At 34.5% G+C, this 19133-nt stretch overlaps 2 protein-coding genes and 1 long non-coding RNA gene across 3 annotated transcripts; 1 reads left to right on the forward strand and 2 right to left on the reverse strand.

Moving 5' to 3' along the window:
* Nucleotides 1-85: 85 nt before the first annotated feature.
* LOC142625517 (uncharacterized) lies at nt 86-460 on the forward strand. The gene has a single exon (XM_075799157.1). It carries the CDS (start codon nt 86-88, stop codon nt 458-460), a length of 375 nt encoding a protein of 124 aa, XP_075655272.1.
* Nucleotides 461-10668: 10208 nt separating this feature from the next.
* LOC142623396 (uncharacterized) lies at nt 10669-12408 on the reverse strand. The gene is made up of 4 exons (XR_012842136.1): nt 12335-12408; nt 12151-12250; nt 12016-12067; nt 10669-11224 (listed from the first exon to the last, which is right to left on the reverse strand). It is a non-coding gene; the product is annotated as an uncharacterized LOC142623396 (long non-coding RNA).
* Nucleotides 12409-13476: 1068 nt separating this feature from the next.
* Nucleotides 13477-18698, reverse strand: LOC142625518 (aspartyl protease family protein 1-like). The gene is made up of 4 exons (XM_075799158.1): nt 18211-18698; nt 17961-18102; nt 14379-14614; nt 13477-13573 (listed from the first exon to the last, which is right to left on the reverse strand). Exons 1-4 carry the CDS (start codon nt 18540-18542, stop codon nt 13477-13479), a joined length of 807 nt encoding a protein of 268 aa, XP_075655273.1. The 5' UTR covers nt 18543-18698.
* Between the last annotated feature and the right edge of the window lie 435 nt (nt 18699-19133).

Raw genomic sequence — 19133 nt, forward strand, 5'->3', positions numbered from 1 at the left:
ATGAGCATGGCCTGATGAGTTCCCAGGGGTGTTATGGGCTTATAGGAAGACGGTGAGGACACCAACAGGTGAGACACCCTTTAAGATGGCGTTTGGAACCGAAGCAGTAATTCTTGTCGAAGTTGGAGTGTCAAGCCTTAAAAGGACATGTTATGATGAACAGGGTAATGATGAAGGCCTCAAGTTAGCTTTGGATTGTTTACCCAAGGATAGAGATGACGTACCTCAAAGGATGGCCTTGTATCAGGAGAGGATGACGAGGTACTATAACCAGAGGGTAAAGCTGAAGCGTTTTAATCTTGGAGATATGGTTATGCAAAAGGTTTCACAAGCCACCAAAGATCCAAATGAAGGGAAGCTAGGCCACAATTGGGAAGGCCCATACAAGGTCGTCCGTTATTCGAGAAGAGGGAGCTACTACCTAGAGGATGCGAATGAGAAACCTTTGTTTCGTCCTTAAAACACAGAGCATTTCAAAAAGTATTACCAGTGAGGGAACAAACTTTTAGCCCTAATAAGTTCCAGGGTTTGGAACATCTCGTTTATTCGTCCATAGATAAGTGGGACTTCAATTTCATTGTTTATATGCATTTATCCTTTTTTTCTTTCAGTATTCTATTTTTAGCACTTTTTGTGTTTTCATGAAGTATTACCCTTGTAACCCCTTTTTACAAACGAGGATGAATAAAACAGACAAAAAGTTTGCAGAGCTATTTCTTTTGATGACAAATACTTCATGGTGAAAATCTCCCTCAATCGAAAAGAAAAGTTCAAAGTGTGACAGTTATGATAAAAAATCTGATGGGTTTGAATCATGGGCAAAGTGATAAAAGCCTCGTCAATGTAAATGACGAAGTTAAAATCCAAATTCAGTGATAAAAACGTTAAGTTTAAATCACAAGGATAAAAGCCTCATCAATATAAATGACAAAGTTAAAATCCAAATTTAGTGATAAAAACGCCAAGTTTAAATCATAAGGATAAAAGCCTCGTCAATATAAATGACGAAGTTAAAATCCAAATTTAGTGATAAAAACGTTTAGTTTAAATCACAAGAATAAAAGCCTCGTCAATGTAAATGACGAAGTCAAAATCCAAATTTCCTGATAAAAACGTCAAGTTTAAATCACAAGGAGAAAAACTTTGTCTATATGAATGGCGAAGTCACAAAACCAAATCACGTGATAAAAACGTTAAGTTTAAATCACGAGAACAAAAGACTAAGCCAATGTACTTGACAAGTCTAGATCATAAACTAAGCGATAAATTAAGCAACAAGTTATAGTGTGAGCAAAGCGACAAATTTAAAAAAAAAAAAAAACAGAGTTTGTCCAAAGTAAAAGCCTCAAAACAAGGAGGCAACCAATGTTTGTTGAAAAATAAAACCCCGAAAGAAAAGGGGCACCCAGTGTTTTCCAAACAAGTGAAAAAAAAAGGAAGGAAATAAATTATGAGGGAGAAACAACAGAATCATCAGCGTCTTTTCCTTCAATGACCTCGTCCTCAGCAGGGTTTTTCTCCATGGCACCAGCTTTAGTTTCTTCTTGCTCCTTAGCTTTGTCTTCAAGGATCTCCGTGTCAATCTTCTTAAAGTCCAAACTGAGAAGTCCACGGCTAAGTTGTGGTGCTTCATTGTCCATCGATGTAGAAGCTTGAACCCTTTAAAGTACTGCATAAATTGAAGATCTAAAAATTCCTCCGATTGCTTGAACTTCTGGATGATCTTGTCTCTCTCCGTGTCAGTCTTTAGGAGGGCAGCTTGAATCTCTCCGTCTTTCTAAACAACAAGTGCCTTTTCTACACGCAAGGCCTCAGTAAGCTCCTTTACTTTCTGGTTTGCATCATTCATCTCGTTTATGATGTTAATAAAATCTTTCCTCAACTTGGAGCTTTCAACCTTGACGGATTCTGCCTTCGAAGTAGCCACCACAACCTTCTCTTCCGTGTTCAAATAGTCAGTTGTGATGCACAGCGACTCCCTGAGAACCTAATGGAAACTAGTAACTAAGGAGGGAAATTATGCACAATCACTCGTACAAATAAACACAAATGCTCGAGGAACAAAACCCCATACCTGCACCAACTTATGAATATGTCGACTGACCAGCTCATGGGAGGGAATGGATGACAAACCCTTGAGTTCATCGTCGGTGATCACGTTGTAAGCACGACCCAGAGCAGTAGCAGGATTGTCCCATACACTCCTCCCAACTTTGCCTTTACCTTTTGCACGAGTAATTGGAGGAGTAATGGCAATCACTTCCAGAGACGGAGTAGGAGAAGAAGGGGCAGCATGAACGGGGTGGAGAGCAGCGGTCTCAGTCTTCTCTTCACTCAGCTTCCTTTTCTTCGAATTAGAAATCAGGTTAGCTAAAGGTTCGTTTTTCAAGTTCTTGATGCGGGCATACTTATCTTTACTGTATTTGGTGGCCATTTCTGCTAAGTAAAAAAAAAAAAGAGGAAGTAAGGGCAATTCCCAGTTAGACAGTTAGGAAGAGTACCAACAAAGTTAAAAAGACGAAGTAAGGGATAGACGATCTTACTTTTTTCCTCTCGACAGATTTTCTCTAAACCGTACTTCGAGGGCTCAGGGCCTAAGCAACAGTCAAACAGGTGACAAGGATCAACGAGGTCGTCAAAATCCTCATTTTCATGAGCATAGGCAAGGGCAGCACGGACCTGATGGCGGTGTTTATCTTCCAGGTTAGGATGATCAAGAGCTGTTAAAAGTTAGAAGGAAATCGTCATTAGACGAGCAATCAAGACATGAAAGAAAAATAGAAGAGAACAACGGAAATACGCACCAAGTGTTGGGACTTCCCATTTTGTAGTAATCTCGGGACTTCCCCCCAAAAATCGTCAGACAAGGTTTCCCAACCCGTTCCAGAAATGAAAAAAATATTGTGATTTCCAATCACGAAAGGATGAAGGAAAACCCTTAACGATCTTAGATTCCCTAGTCCAAGGCAAAAGTTCAAAATACCCATAGTGGGTAGAGGCTTTCAAATGGTACAAAAACAAAAATTCGTTCAAAGTAATCATCTCCCCATCGCAAGCAGACATCCAAATGGACATACAACTTATTATCGTCCTCCAAGCGTTAGGGATGAGCTGACCAGGGGCAATCTGGAATTCGTTTAGAAGATGCATGATAAACGGATGGATGGGGAAGCGAAGGCCACACAAGAAATCAGCCTTGTAAAAACACACCTCTCCATAGGCAAAGTTGCAAGCTTTCTCATCCAAGCGAGGCAATCTAACAGAGGTCCCTTTGGGAAACTGAAACCTCTTCCTAAAACCCTTCAGATGACTCTATTTTAAGAAGCAAGACTCCTAAAGAGCATGCAACGGGGGTGAAGACGAGGATGACGGTAACTTAGAAGTAGCGGTATCCATTACCTTACTCAAAGATTCTACGTTGGAGGACACCCTAGTCTCCAACTCGCTAGACCTAACATCATCCACCCTTTACTCGACGGCATTCATCTCTGGATGGTGTTTTATCAGAGATTGATGGATTAGAGGGTAGAGAAAAAGTAAAACGGGCCTAAGGGCAAAAAAACGAGATACAAACATGCCTACTTGGGGACGTTGACACGAGGAATATTTTAAGAAAACTCCCAACCAAGCAAAGAAAAACGAGACCGAGGGGCACTCTTGACTAAAGAATTCAAAACCAACCATCAAAGCATAGGAAAAGAGGCCTCACAGGGAAATTTTGAAGAATGAAGATTTCTCAGCGCCCTGAAGTCCAGACCAAATAGGATGGAGGAAGAGGAACAGTTTTCTCTAAAAGGAAAACTTGGAATTAAAGCGCGCCAAAATCAAGGAAGCCTCACACGCGCCATGAATGGAAGACCAACACGTGTTCGTTTCTTGAAGAGTAGTCGTTTTGCATTTAAAACGAGAAGCCAAATTTCAGGAATCGAAAAGATACGAAGCGTCACGTCCAGTCACATTCCTAAGATTGTCTAACCACTTGACGACCAAGGAATGGGGGGGCAACTGACGAATATCAAGTGGAGATCCTCTAGATGAGAGATGATCTTAACCACATTCAAGTCAAGAATGAGAGCAAGGGCAAGACCCCGTCGTCATACGTCGTCCTTACAGACGAGGCAAGCCATTATTCATTAAAGACGCAAATAAATGCACTTAGGACAGCTAACAAGCAATGAGTGCGCTGGAACAGTTACAAGATCAACAATGATGGCCCAACGGTCATCCGTTACACCTTAAATGGAATCATCATTATCAATTAATGCTACGTTTCTCTCAAGAAAAAAACGCTCAGAGCAACATTAACAGACATAACTACACCCACTCGAGGCAAACTATAAAAAGGAAGATAGAACTCAGGTAAAGACACTTGAAAATCTAGAGATACACTTGCGAGAGAATTTTTCGAAAGCCATTTAGTTGACTTTGGCATCAGAGTATTCTTAACTGACACCACACCGGTGAAACCTCCCCTGCCTTTCTTCTTTGGATAATAGGTACCGAAGCTTGTCCATCGACACTGACGAAGAGCATACTGACGAGGCCAATCTTCAGCTTCATCAATGATTATGATAAATTAAGTTAGAAAGAGGGGTGAAAATATCTCTACAGATTATTTAATTTTTTTTTAAGAGATAATTACAATATTTGAGCATAAACTTATTTATGTATTAATTGCACTTTCACGTACCAAAGTGCAAAGACTAGCTCATATCCCTTCTTGCGTTGAAATGTAGGTTTCTTGGAACGCTAGAGTACGTCACAAAATGACGTGTGGAATAAAAACAGAGAATGTTGAATACAATTTTCACAAAATGATGTTATCAATAATAGTTTGTGGAATTTGGACGTACAAAGATCATTCTCTTGAAATGATGTATACCCTTTTTTTGGATTTTCTAGTGCTCTAAAAATGAAGGTCAAGTGTTTTACCCTTACAAATCTAAATCACTTGTAGAAAGTTCTTCAAAAGAGTAGATTCTTTGCCAAAAAATACTGTGGCACGAAATAAATGATAGTATGGGTATGAAACATAAAATCATGATATATAATCATAATTCAGTGCACTGTTATGTCACGATTTTTTATTGAATAAGTATTTTAATCAACTGTTGAATTACATCGATACTACCCATTCCAGGTTGAATTCTCAATATATTAAAATAATATAAAAATTTATGTAGGTAAAGAGTTATACTAGCTTTGACTTGAATTAAGTTACAATTGATGCAACCCGGCCATTACAATATTATACTAATCCATAAACTTTATGGGGGAAATGCTAACGAATACATTTAAGGCATTGATTAATAATCCATTTAAAAAAAAGTTTTATGGAAAAAGAAAAAAATAATTAATATTTTAACAACTTTTTTCATTTCCCATAAAAATGGTGTCAAAATTTTTCGAAAAAGATTGTTAACCAATGCCTTAAGGGCACTCGTTAGCATGACCCACTTTTAATTTATATACGATTAACATTTTGAAATTTTGACCACTCTAAATTTTACTCCAAATTTTATGTTAATTAGGTATTATATATTTACTATCTCGTACACAAACTTAAGTTTTATATATAATTTTTAAAGTAGAAAAATCTTGAAATTTAAATATTTTAGGATTGGGTAGTTACTAATCTTCGACCTTGATCTTTTGTAAATATAGAAGGTATAAGAAGATAATATATTTTTATGCTTGATTAGCCAAAATATTATTTGTGATGAAAAATATAGAGTGATATAAGTATAACATCACATAGAATGATGTGGAGTATAGTTGAAATATATATATACATATTATTAAACCAAAGAATCGAAGCCGGAACCTACGCTAGAACCTACGCTAGAGTAGTTGAAAATTTAGAGTGGTAATGCTAAAGTAGTTGACTTCTCTATTTGCTTATTGGTTTCTCGTATGCATGCATGTATATGTTAGGTAGGAGAGAGGTCGTCTTATTTAATTGTCCACACAATCCAAATCAAATTCTAATGAATGTAGCTGATTCTCAAAAAAAAAAAAAAAAAATCTAATGAATGTAGCCGGTCATTACAATGCCAAAATTTTGTGTACATAGTTTTTACATACAAAGTCAAAGTATTTTGTTCATCATATATGGACTTTGAAAACTATGGAATTGATATCTATCAATTGCCCACCAATGAATTTTTTCCCCCTTAATTTTTGACTTTGAATGTTAGAAAACTTTGTTAATTAAAGGGTTTGGCTTATCTAGCTCCAATACTTTTTTAACTGGATGTTTTCTTTTATTTTAAATATACAATGACAAATAGTAGTAGGTTTAATCTCCATATTTTATGTGACAGTTTTTAATTAAAACAAAAGAAAATTTTAATTAAAAAAGTACTAGATATAAACCAAACTCTTAATTAAATAGGGGTATACAATTGTATCATGACAAACTTGCCATCACATCTTAAATTGCATGTGTGCTTGGTAAACAACATATATAATTAAACTTAATCCAAAGATAAACAAAGCATAATCTTCAACCCTAGTTATTTAATGGGTTCCTTGTATTGCAAGCTGTGCCAAAAGTCTAATCCTGAAGACTTCTTGATTAACAGAGGTAGAGCTAGGGGGGGGGGGGGACGAGGTAGGATAAATTCACAATTCAAACGAAAAATATACTAATTGCCCCCCTTAAATTTTAGAATTTGGACTTCTCAAAATTTAAAATTTAGTTTTATCACAAAAGAAAAAATATATATACCTTAAAATTTTTATAATTGATCCCTAAAACTTTTGAACCAGTCCATAATTAGTATAAAAACAACATACCCAAAAAAGAATGCAAAATAACAAGGCCCTAATAACCCAAAAAAAAAAAACTCTTCATTTACAAATCCATAATAGTAATACCCAATCGCACCGCTAGTAGCCATGTTGCCTTCGTGCCTTGAGTAGCAGTAGCCACAGCCACAACCATGATCAACAGGACAAGGCAATTCACAAACGTATGTGTCTCTATTTGCTGTACTCAACAACTTTACCAATTTATGTTTGCAATAGTAGTGTTAATATTTTTTCATTTGTGTGCATTGTGATTTGTGTTGCATTGTGATATGTGCTAAGCGAAAGGTCTGGATTTGTGCTACAGTGTGAGTGGCTCGTGGATTTGTGCCGTGTGATATTTTAAGTTTAAATCTATTATATACATTTGGATTTGTGCTGATAGTGCTATGTGAGTTATAGATTTAATTGTGTTGATTTTTATTTTTATTTTGTTTAGGCTAAATTAATAGTGTGGAATTGTAGATATAAAAATGATGCTTCTTTCTTATATGTATATAATTGTTAGAGTAAACCTCCAGTCCGGATGTGGCGTAAATGGGCTGATTTACACTACCAATTAAACACTACCATGTCAGTCCTGTATTGAAAGAGTAATACACACTAGCACACACAATCACATCTCAATTTAACTCAAAATTCCCTCCATACGATTCAGGCCTAAAGAACAACTCCTCCAATGCCTAAACCCAAAGACAACTTCTTCCTCTCCTTTGAGCACTGGAGCCCCGCCGTTGGCGCCGCCGCACAACTCATCTATGGAGCTGGTGCCACCGCACTGGACCTAAGGTGTGTTCTTTTATGATTTGCTATTTCCCCAAACTTTGGATTTCGTGATTTGATGTGTTTGGGATAATTTGGATATCAATTTGTTTATATTGGTATGGGTTTTGTTGATTTGGCATGGATTTTTATGTTTTTTGGTATTTTTATGGGTTTTGATTAGATTCTTAAGTGGTAGGTCAAACCCTAAAATCAATATGATTGTAGGTTTTTTTTTTTTTTTCCCAGCTAGCCTGGATTTTTTTTTTTTTTTCATATATGCAAAATAAATTGCTTCTTATATACCAGAAATTGAATGTTTGTTTCAAAATTTTTATCAAGTGAACCTAGGGAGCCATTGAATTTGGTGAGACAGGTGGTGCAGCCTTGAAAATTATATGGACATTTTACTTTGTTTCTCTCAATTGTGGCAATTTCAAGGTGTGACGGCGCTAGCTGCAGAGACGAGGTGTGTGGCGGCGAAGCTCTGGTGCTCAGAGGAGAGGAAGAAGTCGTCTTTGGGTTTAGGCGTTGGAGGAGTTGTTCTTTAGGTCTGAATAGTATGGGGAGGATTTTGAGTATAATTGAGATGGGATTGTGTGTGCTAGTGTGTATTAATCTTTCAATATAGGACTGGTGTGGCAGTGTTTAATTGGTGGTGTAAATTAGCCCATTTACGCCACATTCGGACTGAAGGTTTACTCTACTTTTTAATACTAATAGATTATTTGAAAAATTAAGCTCAAAATCAATTGTAAAAAATTGCAATACCATAAAAGAATGTATGAAACAGCTTTGTTAGGTCAAATTTAATTTATCAATTAATGTACTTTCTTTAGAATAAATTATATGTTTGTACTTAAGAATTTTGCCTTATTTAGTTTGGCCCTCCTGGAAAAAGTTTTTGGTTTTGCCATTGTCTTGGTAGCTATTAAGAATAGTTAGAGCCGCGCAGCTTGGATCTGAGACTGATGCAATTCAAATCCTTCATAATACATCTTATTAATTTCTTGCCGTCTAAATGAGCAATGACACCATTATTGTCCATTCCAGTATTTCATTGCAAGTCAAAGACTCCATTTCTCTTAGTCTTACTGTTAGAGACTGGAAGAAATCTTATTTCATTTGTGTAGGATATATTATGGCCCAAATGACCCAAACTACTAAGAATTTTAAGGTTCTAGATTCTTTTCAACACTGCCTGTTTCTATCTATATATAATTGGAATTTCCTTCTCCAGCTGCACAATTATCTCCTCTAGCAAATAATTTGTAAGTAGACTTCACTTTGAATCATGCCGATTTGGTCTTTGTCCATAAACCCAATCCTTGGAGCTGAGTTGTTCTAGTGGAATGTTTTTTTTATTTTTTATTTTTTTTTATTTTATCTCAGTGAGGTCATGCTCATAAGATTTGGATTGGGTGTAATATCCTATGGATTGCACCCGGTGCAATTTCCCTCATTCCCCTCAAACTTTTTTACTTTTTATTTATTTTTACTGCCTGTGTCTAGCACTACCAAAAATATAAACTTGGTGTCCTCACAGAAACATTAGCATAATACAAACTGAAATATCAAAACCATTTTAAAGAAAAGTTAGTAGAAGAGAAACCGGAAGAACTCCTAGAACGAAGTTGTTTGGTCACCAAGAAAATAAAATAGTACTAATCATGGTATCTATCCAATAAGAGCATATTTCCCGCTTTATTAATATTAAATAAGAAGCATGCCAGATAACACGTTTGGCTGTAAAATTTTAGATAAGTATAACTCTAACTTAAGATGTATGGACATCGTTACGACATTCCAAATAAAGTGTCCATATATCCTAAACTCTAACAAAGAGACTCCACAACATAGTAACTAGTATAAAATAAGTAAAAATGCGGCCATTGGTCCGGGCTTATAGTCCTATTTATAAAAACGCGGCAATTGGTCCTGGCCTATAGCCGCGTTTGAAAAAATGTGGCCATAGACCCCTCAAGCTTATAATTACGTATTTTAGGCCATGGTTGAAAATGTGGCTTAAACAAACGCAGCTATAGACCAAATCGTCCTATAATCACGTTTTTTTGAGCTATAGCCACGTTTTAAAAACGCGGCTATAGAGCTTTTTTTTTGTAGTGAGATTAAAATGACTATTTCCAAATTTTAATGTTACTTGACCGAATTAACAAACTTCAAACTTAAATAACTAAAATAGTTTTCTGGGAAAAATTATTAGATAGTAAAATTACATTTTTACATATAAAAAATATCTTTAATACCTTCCCAAATTGATGAGGAAGAGATGTCATTTCCATTAGCGAAAGTGAGCGGCGCTGGCAACTGGTTGTTACTGGCGGCAAGGTGACGGCCCCTGATTATGTGGTCTTGGTGAGTCATAACAGCGTAGTACTCTATGCTTCCTTTCTTTGGAAGTCCATCAAAACCTAGAATTTTCTTAACCGGATCCGAGAATCGGTGGTGAATGTTGAAGCCAAATGAACCCAACTCGTAACAGCTTGCAGAACTCAGTCCCAACAGTAAAAAAACCAGTAGTATATATGAACCGCAAGTCAATGAATATGAACAACGTTGTACTGTTCAAAGCCCAAGACATTGCTTAGCTTGATATTTTTTTTGCGGAGAGAAAAACAGACTTGGTCTCCGAATGTTTAGGCATGAAATGGCTGAGTAATTTGGAGATATTTAGTTCATATATAGGGAGAGGAAGGTGACATGTTCCCACTTGAGGAAGACCAAGAAAATAGGGCCCGGGATAGTATAGTCGTCGAGAGAGATAGAGAGCTATCGAGTGCTAGGTGTCACAGGTCGACGCTTGTAGACGAGAGTGAGGTCAAAACCGCGGGTGTTCTAAATCTTCATTGGTGTAAGTGTGTTTCTAGGGCCAAATCTGTTTGGGCTGGATGTGGAAACGTTTGCCACCAGTTTATTTGTTTATTTTTTAGTCTTTATGTATATTTTTTAGAAATTTTTTTCCCATCTTTTTAAGAAGTACAAATATGTTTTAGTACAATTTAAACAAAAAGTAATTAGTAAAAAGCAAAATAGCCTGGTTTCAAAAACACACCCACTTAACAAAACTGAACAATACTATATATTGACATACTCAAAAATTTATACAAAAAAGTGATTGTACATATTACAAACATTTAGTCCAAACGGACTCATATGGCAAGAAAATTAGCAAGCTATTGATGGTTCCAATTTCTTTTGACTTTTAAATTCAATACAAATAATGATACTGGGGTCCAGAAAGTCTCGCCAAATAAAAAGATATCAAACAATAGCTAAGACTGAAACAAAAATCATCATGATTGTGCAAGTAAAAGCAGGAGAGGTAGCAGGAGAGACTGATGGACTGCTAGGTGAAGCAGTAGGAGAGTGTGATGGGCTGATAGTAGAATTGTTCAAATTTGAATCATCGTAACCTGTGGGCACCATGTCTCTTTATGGTCATAAAGAATTTAATAGGAGAAGAACATGTCTCTTTATGGTCATTAAGAATTTAATAGGAGAAGAAAAAATTGACTCGCATAATGAAATTCAATATAAAGAAAAAGTTGAATTAACTCTCAGTTAGATGGCTTCCAACCTAAGATCATCTTATCTCGATTGAAAACTATGCGATAACCAGTCATGAAGTTTTCTGGATAAAATAAATTAAACCATAAAGTAGAAATTCTAAATTTAAACATTTTAGGACACATAATAGCTAAATGATATGAGGGACCATCAAAGTCTAGGTGCTGGTTTTCCCAAAATAGAAGTTGACAATATTGGCTTGTTCTATGTGCAATGATTATATGAAAATCATGTTTGCGGTTTCTTCTGCACATGCTAGAGTCTGATTTAAAACATAGAGGGGAGCCAACCATGACTAGCTTCCTGTTGTGTAAACCTCCCATTGATGATGTCTTATTGTATAAACTTTATAATTTTTAAGTTAGAGACAGCTAATTGGATTCTTGGCATAATGTTTTTTAGCCATATTGTGGAAATGTTGGTCTAACAAGGATGAGATTACTTAATTAAAAGGGTTAATATAGTAATGATTTAGAAAATTTAATATAAATTGGACACAAGATAATTGAAATATGTAGATCTGACCTATTCACTAAAAAGTTGCAATTTACCCACCCCAAGAAATCACATTCATCAATCTAGAAATTATGTAATATTGCTCTCCCAAAAAAGAAAAAGAAAATTCAAATACTTTATTGCTTTTTATCAACTTCATAATTCATAATCGATAAAGTTACAAATAACGTAAGGTTAAGTAAAGCATCCAAACTTTAATTGTTTTCTCTGTCTGATAGTGTCCTTATAAAAGGAATGAATGCACAAATGTAAAATTTCAAAATAAAACATGAAAATGAAATTTTATCAAGACAAACTGGTTTATAATCAGGATAGTAATTTTGATAAATATATACTTACGTCCTATGACGTTTATATCTGTACTTTTGAGAATAGCTAGACAATATCCACCCTGGAGACCACAACATCAATTTTCAGCATAACATAGGCAAGAATAAGATCTTAAATTAAGCACTAATAAGTGTGACAACACACCTTTGTAGAGATCGCTTCTGTTGTTGGATTAGTGAGATAATATTGTTCTCCACCTTTCATTGTCAGAATTATAGGGATCATAGGTGAGGATTGATTTGCACTACAATTAAAGTGGAGCTAATTAGTGGTTCAAAGTTGAAAAGAGAAAACCAATACAAAATAAGAATAGGTTTTCCCCAAATACCTCAAGTCATAACAGTATTCAAAATGAATTTGGGAATTTGATAAATTTCACTTTTCTGTGACCTGGGAATTGAACTGCAAAGTAACACAAATCACATCCATTCATTTTCCGTAAGATGAAGTTCCAATGATATATAAAACTAAAAGTTGTCATTTAAATTACTTACAGTTTCAGAAATAAATGTATAAACTGGATCGCTTAGTTGTGTAATCGATGTACCAGAGTCAAAGATTGCACTGAACTCCATTTCAGAAACATTCACTCCAACATTTATTTGAGTGATGCTAATGTTATAAATTGGACTGGTAACAAGTTTACCAGGGAAAAATTAGTGCAAGCAGCATGAGGTTTTAGTCAAAGATAGTCTTCTTGTTAAACTAAATAATTTGGCATTGACATTTACAGTGATAAGAAGTGACAACTTACAATGAGGACCCAACAGTGAATGATGTTTCTTTTTGTTCCGAGGTGCCATTATCTCCAAAATTTATTCTCCCTGTCCCATCAGATCCAAAACACATGGAAAAAGAATTTGGACCTAGCCCATTTCTTGCTAAGGTGCTTGGAACAGATATGTTATTAAGAGCAAGCCCAATTAGACCGTTTGGTGCTGATTAGGGGTGGCAAAATTTGACACGACCCGCGAACCCGACACGACACGACACGAAATTAGCAGGTTATGGGTTGAGGCTTAACGGGTTCGTGTCATATTCGGGTTGACACGACTAACCCGTTTAATAAATGGGTTGGGTTAGGGTTGAACACATAGAACCTGTTTGACCCGTCTGACCCGTTTAATTAAATGATATTTTACCAATATACCCTTCAAACTCTAGGTATATAAACTTATTAGTTGTTGTGATTTATTTTCTTTGACATATTGTGATTGATTATTTGTGATATTGAGATATGCTTTAACTTTGAATGATTATTTGTGATGCAGTTACTCGTTAGTTCTAAATTTTATATTAAAAATATTTATTTGTTTGTTTTTTCATTAATTTTTATTTTTCATTTTGATAAAATCTGATAAACAGGTCGACACGACTGACCCGTTTAATAAATGGGTCGTGTTAGGGTTGAGAAATCTTGACCCGTTTAATAAACAGGTCGGGTTAGTGTTGACCTATGTAGTCGAATACTCATGACTTGACACGACACGAACCCAACACGCGAACACGAATTGCCACCCCTAGTGCTGATCCCTCTAGAAAAATACCAGTCTCATTTTTACCACAACTGAAGCAAAATAAAAGGGTTGGATTACATGGGTTACACACAAATTAATGAAAATTTGCCGAAATGATCTGACCAGGAGGTATTAAGAAGAAGCAACTTCAATGATTAGATCCCCTCACCCCTAATTATCAAAGAAAAAGTAATGTTGGCCCACCAATGATGATTTTTTTTAATGACCATACTAAAGACATTAATTTTTTTCTAGTAATATCACTAGCCCTCTAAAAGTGTTTGATATCATGAAAATTCCAAGCATAACCTGCCTTCATTATGGGAATTTTTAAAACTTTTTACATTAATTAATTCTATTTTCGCACAAAAGAGACTTTTATTGAATTAGTCAGCTCGAGGCCATAAAACACCTTACTAACCCTTACAAATCATTATACATTTTTTTTAATATAAAATAGAATTTCTACTCTAGCCTAATCTAAGTGTATATGTGTGTGAAGCTCCTTCCTAGAGACTTAAACCCCGACCCTTACCCTCCATACCCCACAAGCATTTATACTTGTAAAGTGATTACCATTTCAAGGGAGAGCGGTGGTACAAATCATTATACTTACTTGAGGAGGAAAAGAGCCTATACCAAACTCCAAATTTATCATCGAAATGATCTAATATATTTACCGAAATATCAACTATACCATAAATTTTTGTCATTTTTACCTAACAATTATTTATTATCCAGTTTTTTTTTTAAAAATTGATATTGGATATGATATAAAATCAATATGATTTTCACTTGAAAGAATATTTCCTCCAAAGATTTTGGTTTCTAGGAAAGCAATGAAAAATAACCTACCCTAAAGTGATTGGAGCATCTACAACTTTTGATTGATCATCATCTGTAATTAAGTGCAAAACATCCTCTACCAAGATCCCAGATGTTGACATGTTTGAATAATACACAACACTATATGCACAATCGCTATTAGCTGAAGTACATTGATTTGGATCGCAATAGATACTGCTGTTGCAAGAAACTTTATTGCTTGTTGATGATGCATTAGGACTGTAGATGTTGAAGTTTAGTAGTACCTGCTTGGCAACAAGATTAATTATTGTTGCATTTTGATATTAAAATGAATAAATGAAATTTTTGATTTTAGTAAAAAATTGGTTGACTGAATTAAAAAAGGTATGAGTTTCACGGGTTAATTAAGTTCTAGTGGTAAGTTATTGTTTCGGTAAATAACTTATTCCCCACATTAATAAAGAAATAATTTGAATTAATTTATAATTGATGATGTTATAGGACTTTAAACAAGTGTTTGATGCAGTGTGGCCGATACCGTACCGGTACCGGCCGTACCGGCCAGTGCACCGGTACCGGTATACTTCTATATTGTACCGGAAAAAATACCGGCCGCGTACCGGTCATACCGGCTAATTTCGGGCAATACCGGCCGGTACAGAAAAATTTTTTTTTAAAAATTTTTTTTTTTAGTTTTGTAATTTTTGAATTTTTGTAAAGGCATAATGGTAACTTATTTATATTAACTTCTTAGTATTATTTGTTTTCTTAGTATGCAATGAACAACTAAGCTTTCTATTTTTTATATTGTGTTTTTTTTTTCTTTTATTTGATACTAAAGTCTAAAACTATGAATAATTTTTTCTGAATTGAGGTAATGTTTTATAATAAACTTTTATATTTACTATAATATAAGTAGAATATTATATGTTTATAAACATGGTTCTAGAGATTTTGGTGTGTGTGTGTGTGTGTGTATATATGCGGTAAACCCGAAACGGTACACCGGTATTGACCGGTATCCGAAATATATCGTACCGGTGGCCAAACCGGTACAACCTCCGGTACGGTATTGACTTCCTTGGTTTGATGCAAGAAATGGGTCAATTCCACATATGTGCGTCTAAAGAGGAGGCGGGGGCCTTCTAAATTTACCGCCCTAATGGGGAGCAATAGCTTAATACGCCAGTTAGGGAAATACCCCTTGGGGTTGGGCACCTATTTTAGTACAAGAAAGGGCAATCTATTTATATCCTAGCAAAAACTTGTTTCAAATCCCTTTTTTACCATTAGCAAAAACTTGTTTCAATTGCATATCATAAGGAATTCAAATAGGGGGGAGGTCAAGGTATTAGGTTGTTATATCTTGGAAGAGAGAAGTTAACATATATAATTTTTTGAGTGCAAATTGCATTTTTTTTATTTATTATTTTTTTAACATTGATAGTTTGAGATTAGGAGATTTAACTCTAGAGTCTAGAATGTCTTTATTAAAAATATTAAAAAGTGTCAGCCAATTAAGTTATAAGATTCTTGACTAATTGCATAGGGTTTAAATCTCTTAAGAGTGTAGGATTTCCATGCCTCAATTAGAGACTATTCTGTCTCAATTCCATTGACTTTTCTAATTATAAAACGACTAATGTTTTATATTTTTACCAACAATTTTAACTAGATTTAATAAAGCCGATACCTTAGAACTTAGAAGCCTAATTAAAATATTGGAGAATTTAAAGGTAGTTCGTTTCAATAAATGCGAATGGACATGTGCTAACTATTTAAGAGAATTTACATTAGTTTTGTAAAAAAAAAAGAAAACTCTACATTTTCCTTAAACAACTCTTAAAATCTTTCACATCAGTTTATATATAATTGTGTAAAATTCATCTATGGCTATAATAAGTATGTAAATTTATATTGGTACTATTCATTTTACATTTACTTTTTTACTTTGTTTTTATGTATTTCGAAGATGAAGAAAGATAGTAGATGATAATTATTATATGTGAAGAATGAGAAATAATTAAAAAAAATTGATATTTTAATGAAATAGTGTTTAGAATAAATAATCTAATATGAGTATTTTCGGAAAGTGATTATGTTATGTGAAATAGAAAAAAATTGGTTCTTATGTTAAAACAAACCAAATAAGAGGTACTTGCAATATGATAGAACAATTATCGGTATTATCTCTTGAATTGTGGATCATGTTGTTGTTGTTATTATTATTATTCCATTGTAAAGAAAATTGGGAAATTTTTATTGAGGAAATATGATATTGAAGAGGCAAGTACAAGAATTTTATATGTAGCTAATCATTTGTATTGCTTTCAAACGGTGGATGGCAAATCCATTTATGTACCAAACTCAAGAGTACTTCTAAATGATTGTGGCAGGTATGAAGATTGGGGACAACATCACTATGGGCTATGGCTGATAATATTTACAAACTACCATTATTATAAAGAGAATTCCGATCTTATCATAAACAAAGAAGATATTTTTAAAGTTACTGATCACGGGCATTTGCGTAGAGGACAAAGTTCGAGGTCAATATAGACTCTAATGATATAATAGCGATATGGATATCTATGTATCTAACCACTAAGTAGAAAATTATAACTTGCCTAAAGTAGTTTTCCTACACATGCTTAATTGAAACCAAAACAATTAAAATTACAAAATTTTCCTGCTAATCAAATAAGAATCTCCTCCCATTAAGTATATAATTGGTTAAATTCTGCTATATATGATGCCATTAATTTTCACCTATATTAACTAATTTGATTTTGGATTGTAGATCCATTTTGGTGCAATCATTAAAGGTAACACTTAGACATATTTTTCAAGAGGCTATCAATGTGTGGAAGGTTTGGCACGTACGGTCAGCTCAAATATATAATTGTTTATGACAATTCTCTCTCTCTCTCTCTCTCACTCTCTCTTAGTTTAACAAATCTATTTATTTATTTTTAATTATAAATTGACTCAGTAATTTTAAACAAGTAAGAATCTTTTAGTGAAATGATGAACAAGAATACTGCATAATTTCCGGTTAATATAGAGACACGTTGGATTTTTCTAATTCTAGTGTTTGTATTTAAGTCTTTTTGAATTCTTTACCTACTTTTTATCTTCTTTAATTGTCATCCCCTTTCATGCAAATTAAAGTCAAAAATAAAAAAAACATAATTTATAGAAGAAAAAGGGATCACTATCACACAATAAATAATTCTAGATAGGAGTTGAAGTAAATATTAAATTAAAAGATGAAAGTTCCATAACGATACCAATAGCAAATAAAGTAAATAAAAAAACTATATATTACCTGTCCAGATGAATAGCAAGTATTGCTATTCAAACAATCGCATGGTAGCCAGAACAAATATATAAATATATATATATATATATATATATATATATATATATATATATATATATCCTTTGGTTGTCATATCCTTTGTAATGCAAATATATATATATATATATATTTAAATTTTTTTAGAAGAAAAATATATCACAATTACACAATAAATGATTCCAGATAGGAGTACTTGAAGTAAAAATATAATTCAAAGATTAGAAATCCATGAGTGCAAGCAAATAAGTTATAGATAATAAATTACATACCTGTCCAGATGGTGTTTGTAAGCTGGTTTCGCAAGTACTGTTGTTACAATCGCATGGTAGCCAGAATAAAGCACTGCCTGTGTCTAATGCTACCAAATATGATACACTTGGTGTCCCCACAGAAACATTAGCATAATACAAACTGAAATATCAACACCATTTTGAAGAAACAAAGTTAGAAGAAAAGGAACTGGAACTCCCAGGAAAAAAAAAAAAGTAAAGTAAAAGGAGTGACTCTTAAGGATCATACAATCCCAAACCGTTGAATAGGAAGGTGTCGTTTCCATTGGCGAAAGTGAGCGGTGCCGGTGACTGGTTGTTACTGGCGGCGAGGTGACGGCCCCGCATTATGCTGTCTCGGTGAGTGATAGCAACATAGTACTCTACGCTCCCTTTCTCTGGAAGCCCCTCAAAGCCCAGAATTTGCTTAACTGGATCCGAGAACCGGTGGTGAATGTCGAATCCAAATGATCCCAACCCGTGACAGATCCTGGAATTCAATCCCAGTAGTAACAATACCAGTAGCATGTATGATCTCGAAGTCAATGAATATGAAGAAGTAGAGGTGCAAGCACAAGCCATTGCTTAGTTAGCTTTTTTTTAAAGACTTGGGGGTCTCGTAAACTTGAAGCATGAAAATGAAGATTTTTGGTTTTATATGTAGGGAGAGGAAGTTGAAACGTTCTCATGGGGGATATAGATAGTCGTAGAGAGAGAGAGAGAGAGAGAGAGAGAGAGAGAGAGCCATCTATCGACGCCACGCCAGTAGGTGAAAGTCAAATGATAGTTGCGAGAGGGAGGTGGAAACCGCGGGTGTTTTATTTATATATTCAGCGGTCAAAGTGTTTGTTTTATAATTTTATTGGTAGGATGAAGTGTGAGTCACCACGCGGATTTGGTTTTTGGGCCAAACCTCTGATTGGGTTCGATTTGGAAATGCTTATCCAACGAATACTCAACTGACAAAACCGAACAATACTTATGTTCACACACTCAAAAAATTGTTCATAAAAATGTTTGTTGAATTTAACTACAGATTTTTTAAACATTTAGTCCAAACGAACCCAAATGCCAAGAAAATTTGCAAACTATGATGGTTATAATTTCTTTTGAGTTTACTTTAAATTCAATACAAATAATGATACAAGGGTTGAGAAAGTCTCGCCAAATAAA

The sequence above is a fragment of the Castanea sativa genome, chromosome 2, assembly GCF_040712315.1.
Source record: "Castanea sativa cultivar Marrone di Chiusa Pesio chromosome 2, ASM4071231v1".
In the NCBI taxonomy this organism is placed as follows: Eukaryota; Viridiplantae; Streptophyta; class Magnoliopsida; order Fagales; family Fagaceae; genus Castanea; species Castanea sativa.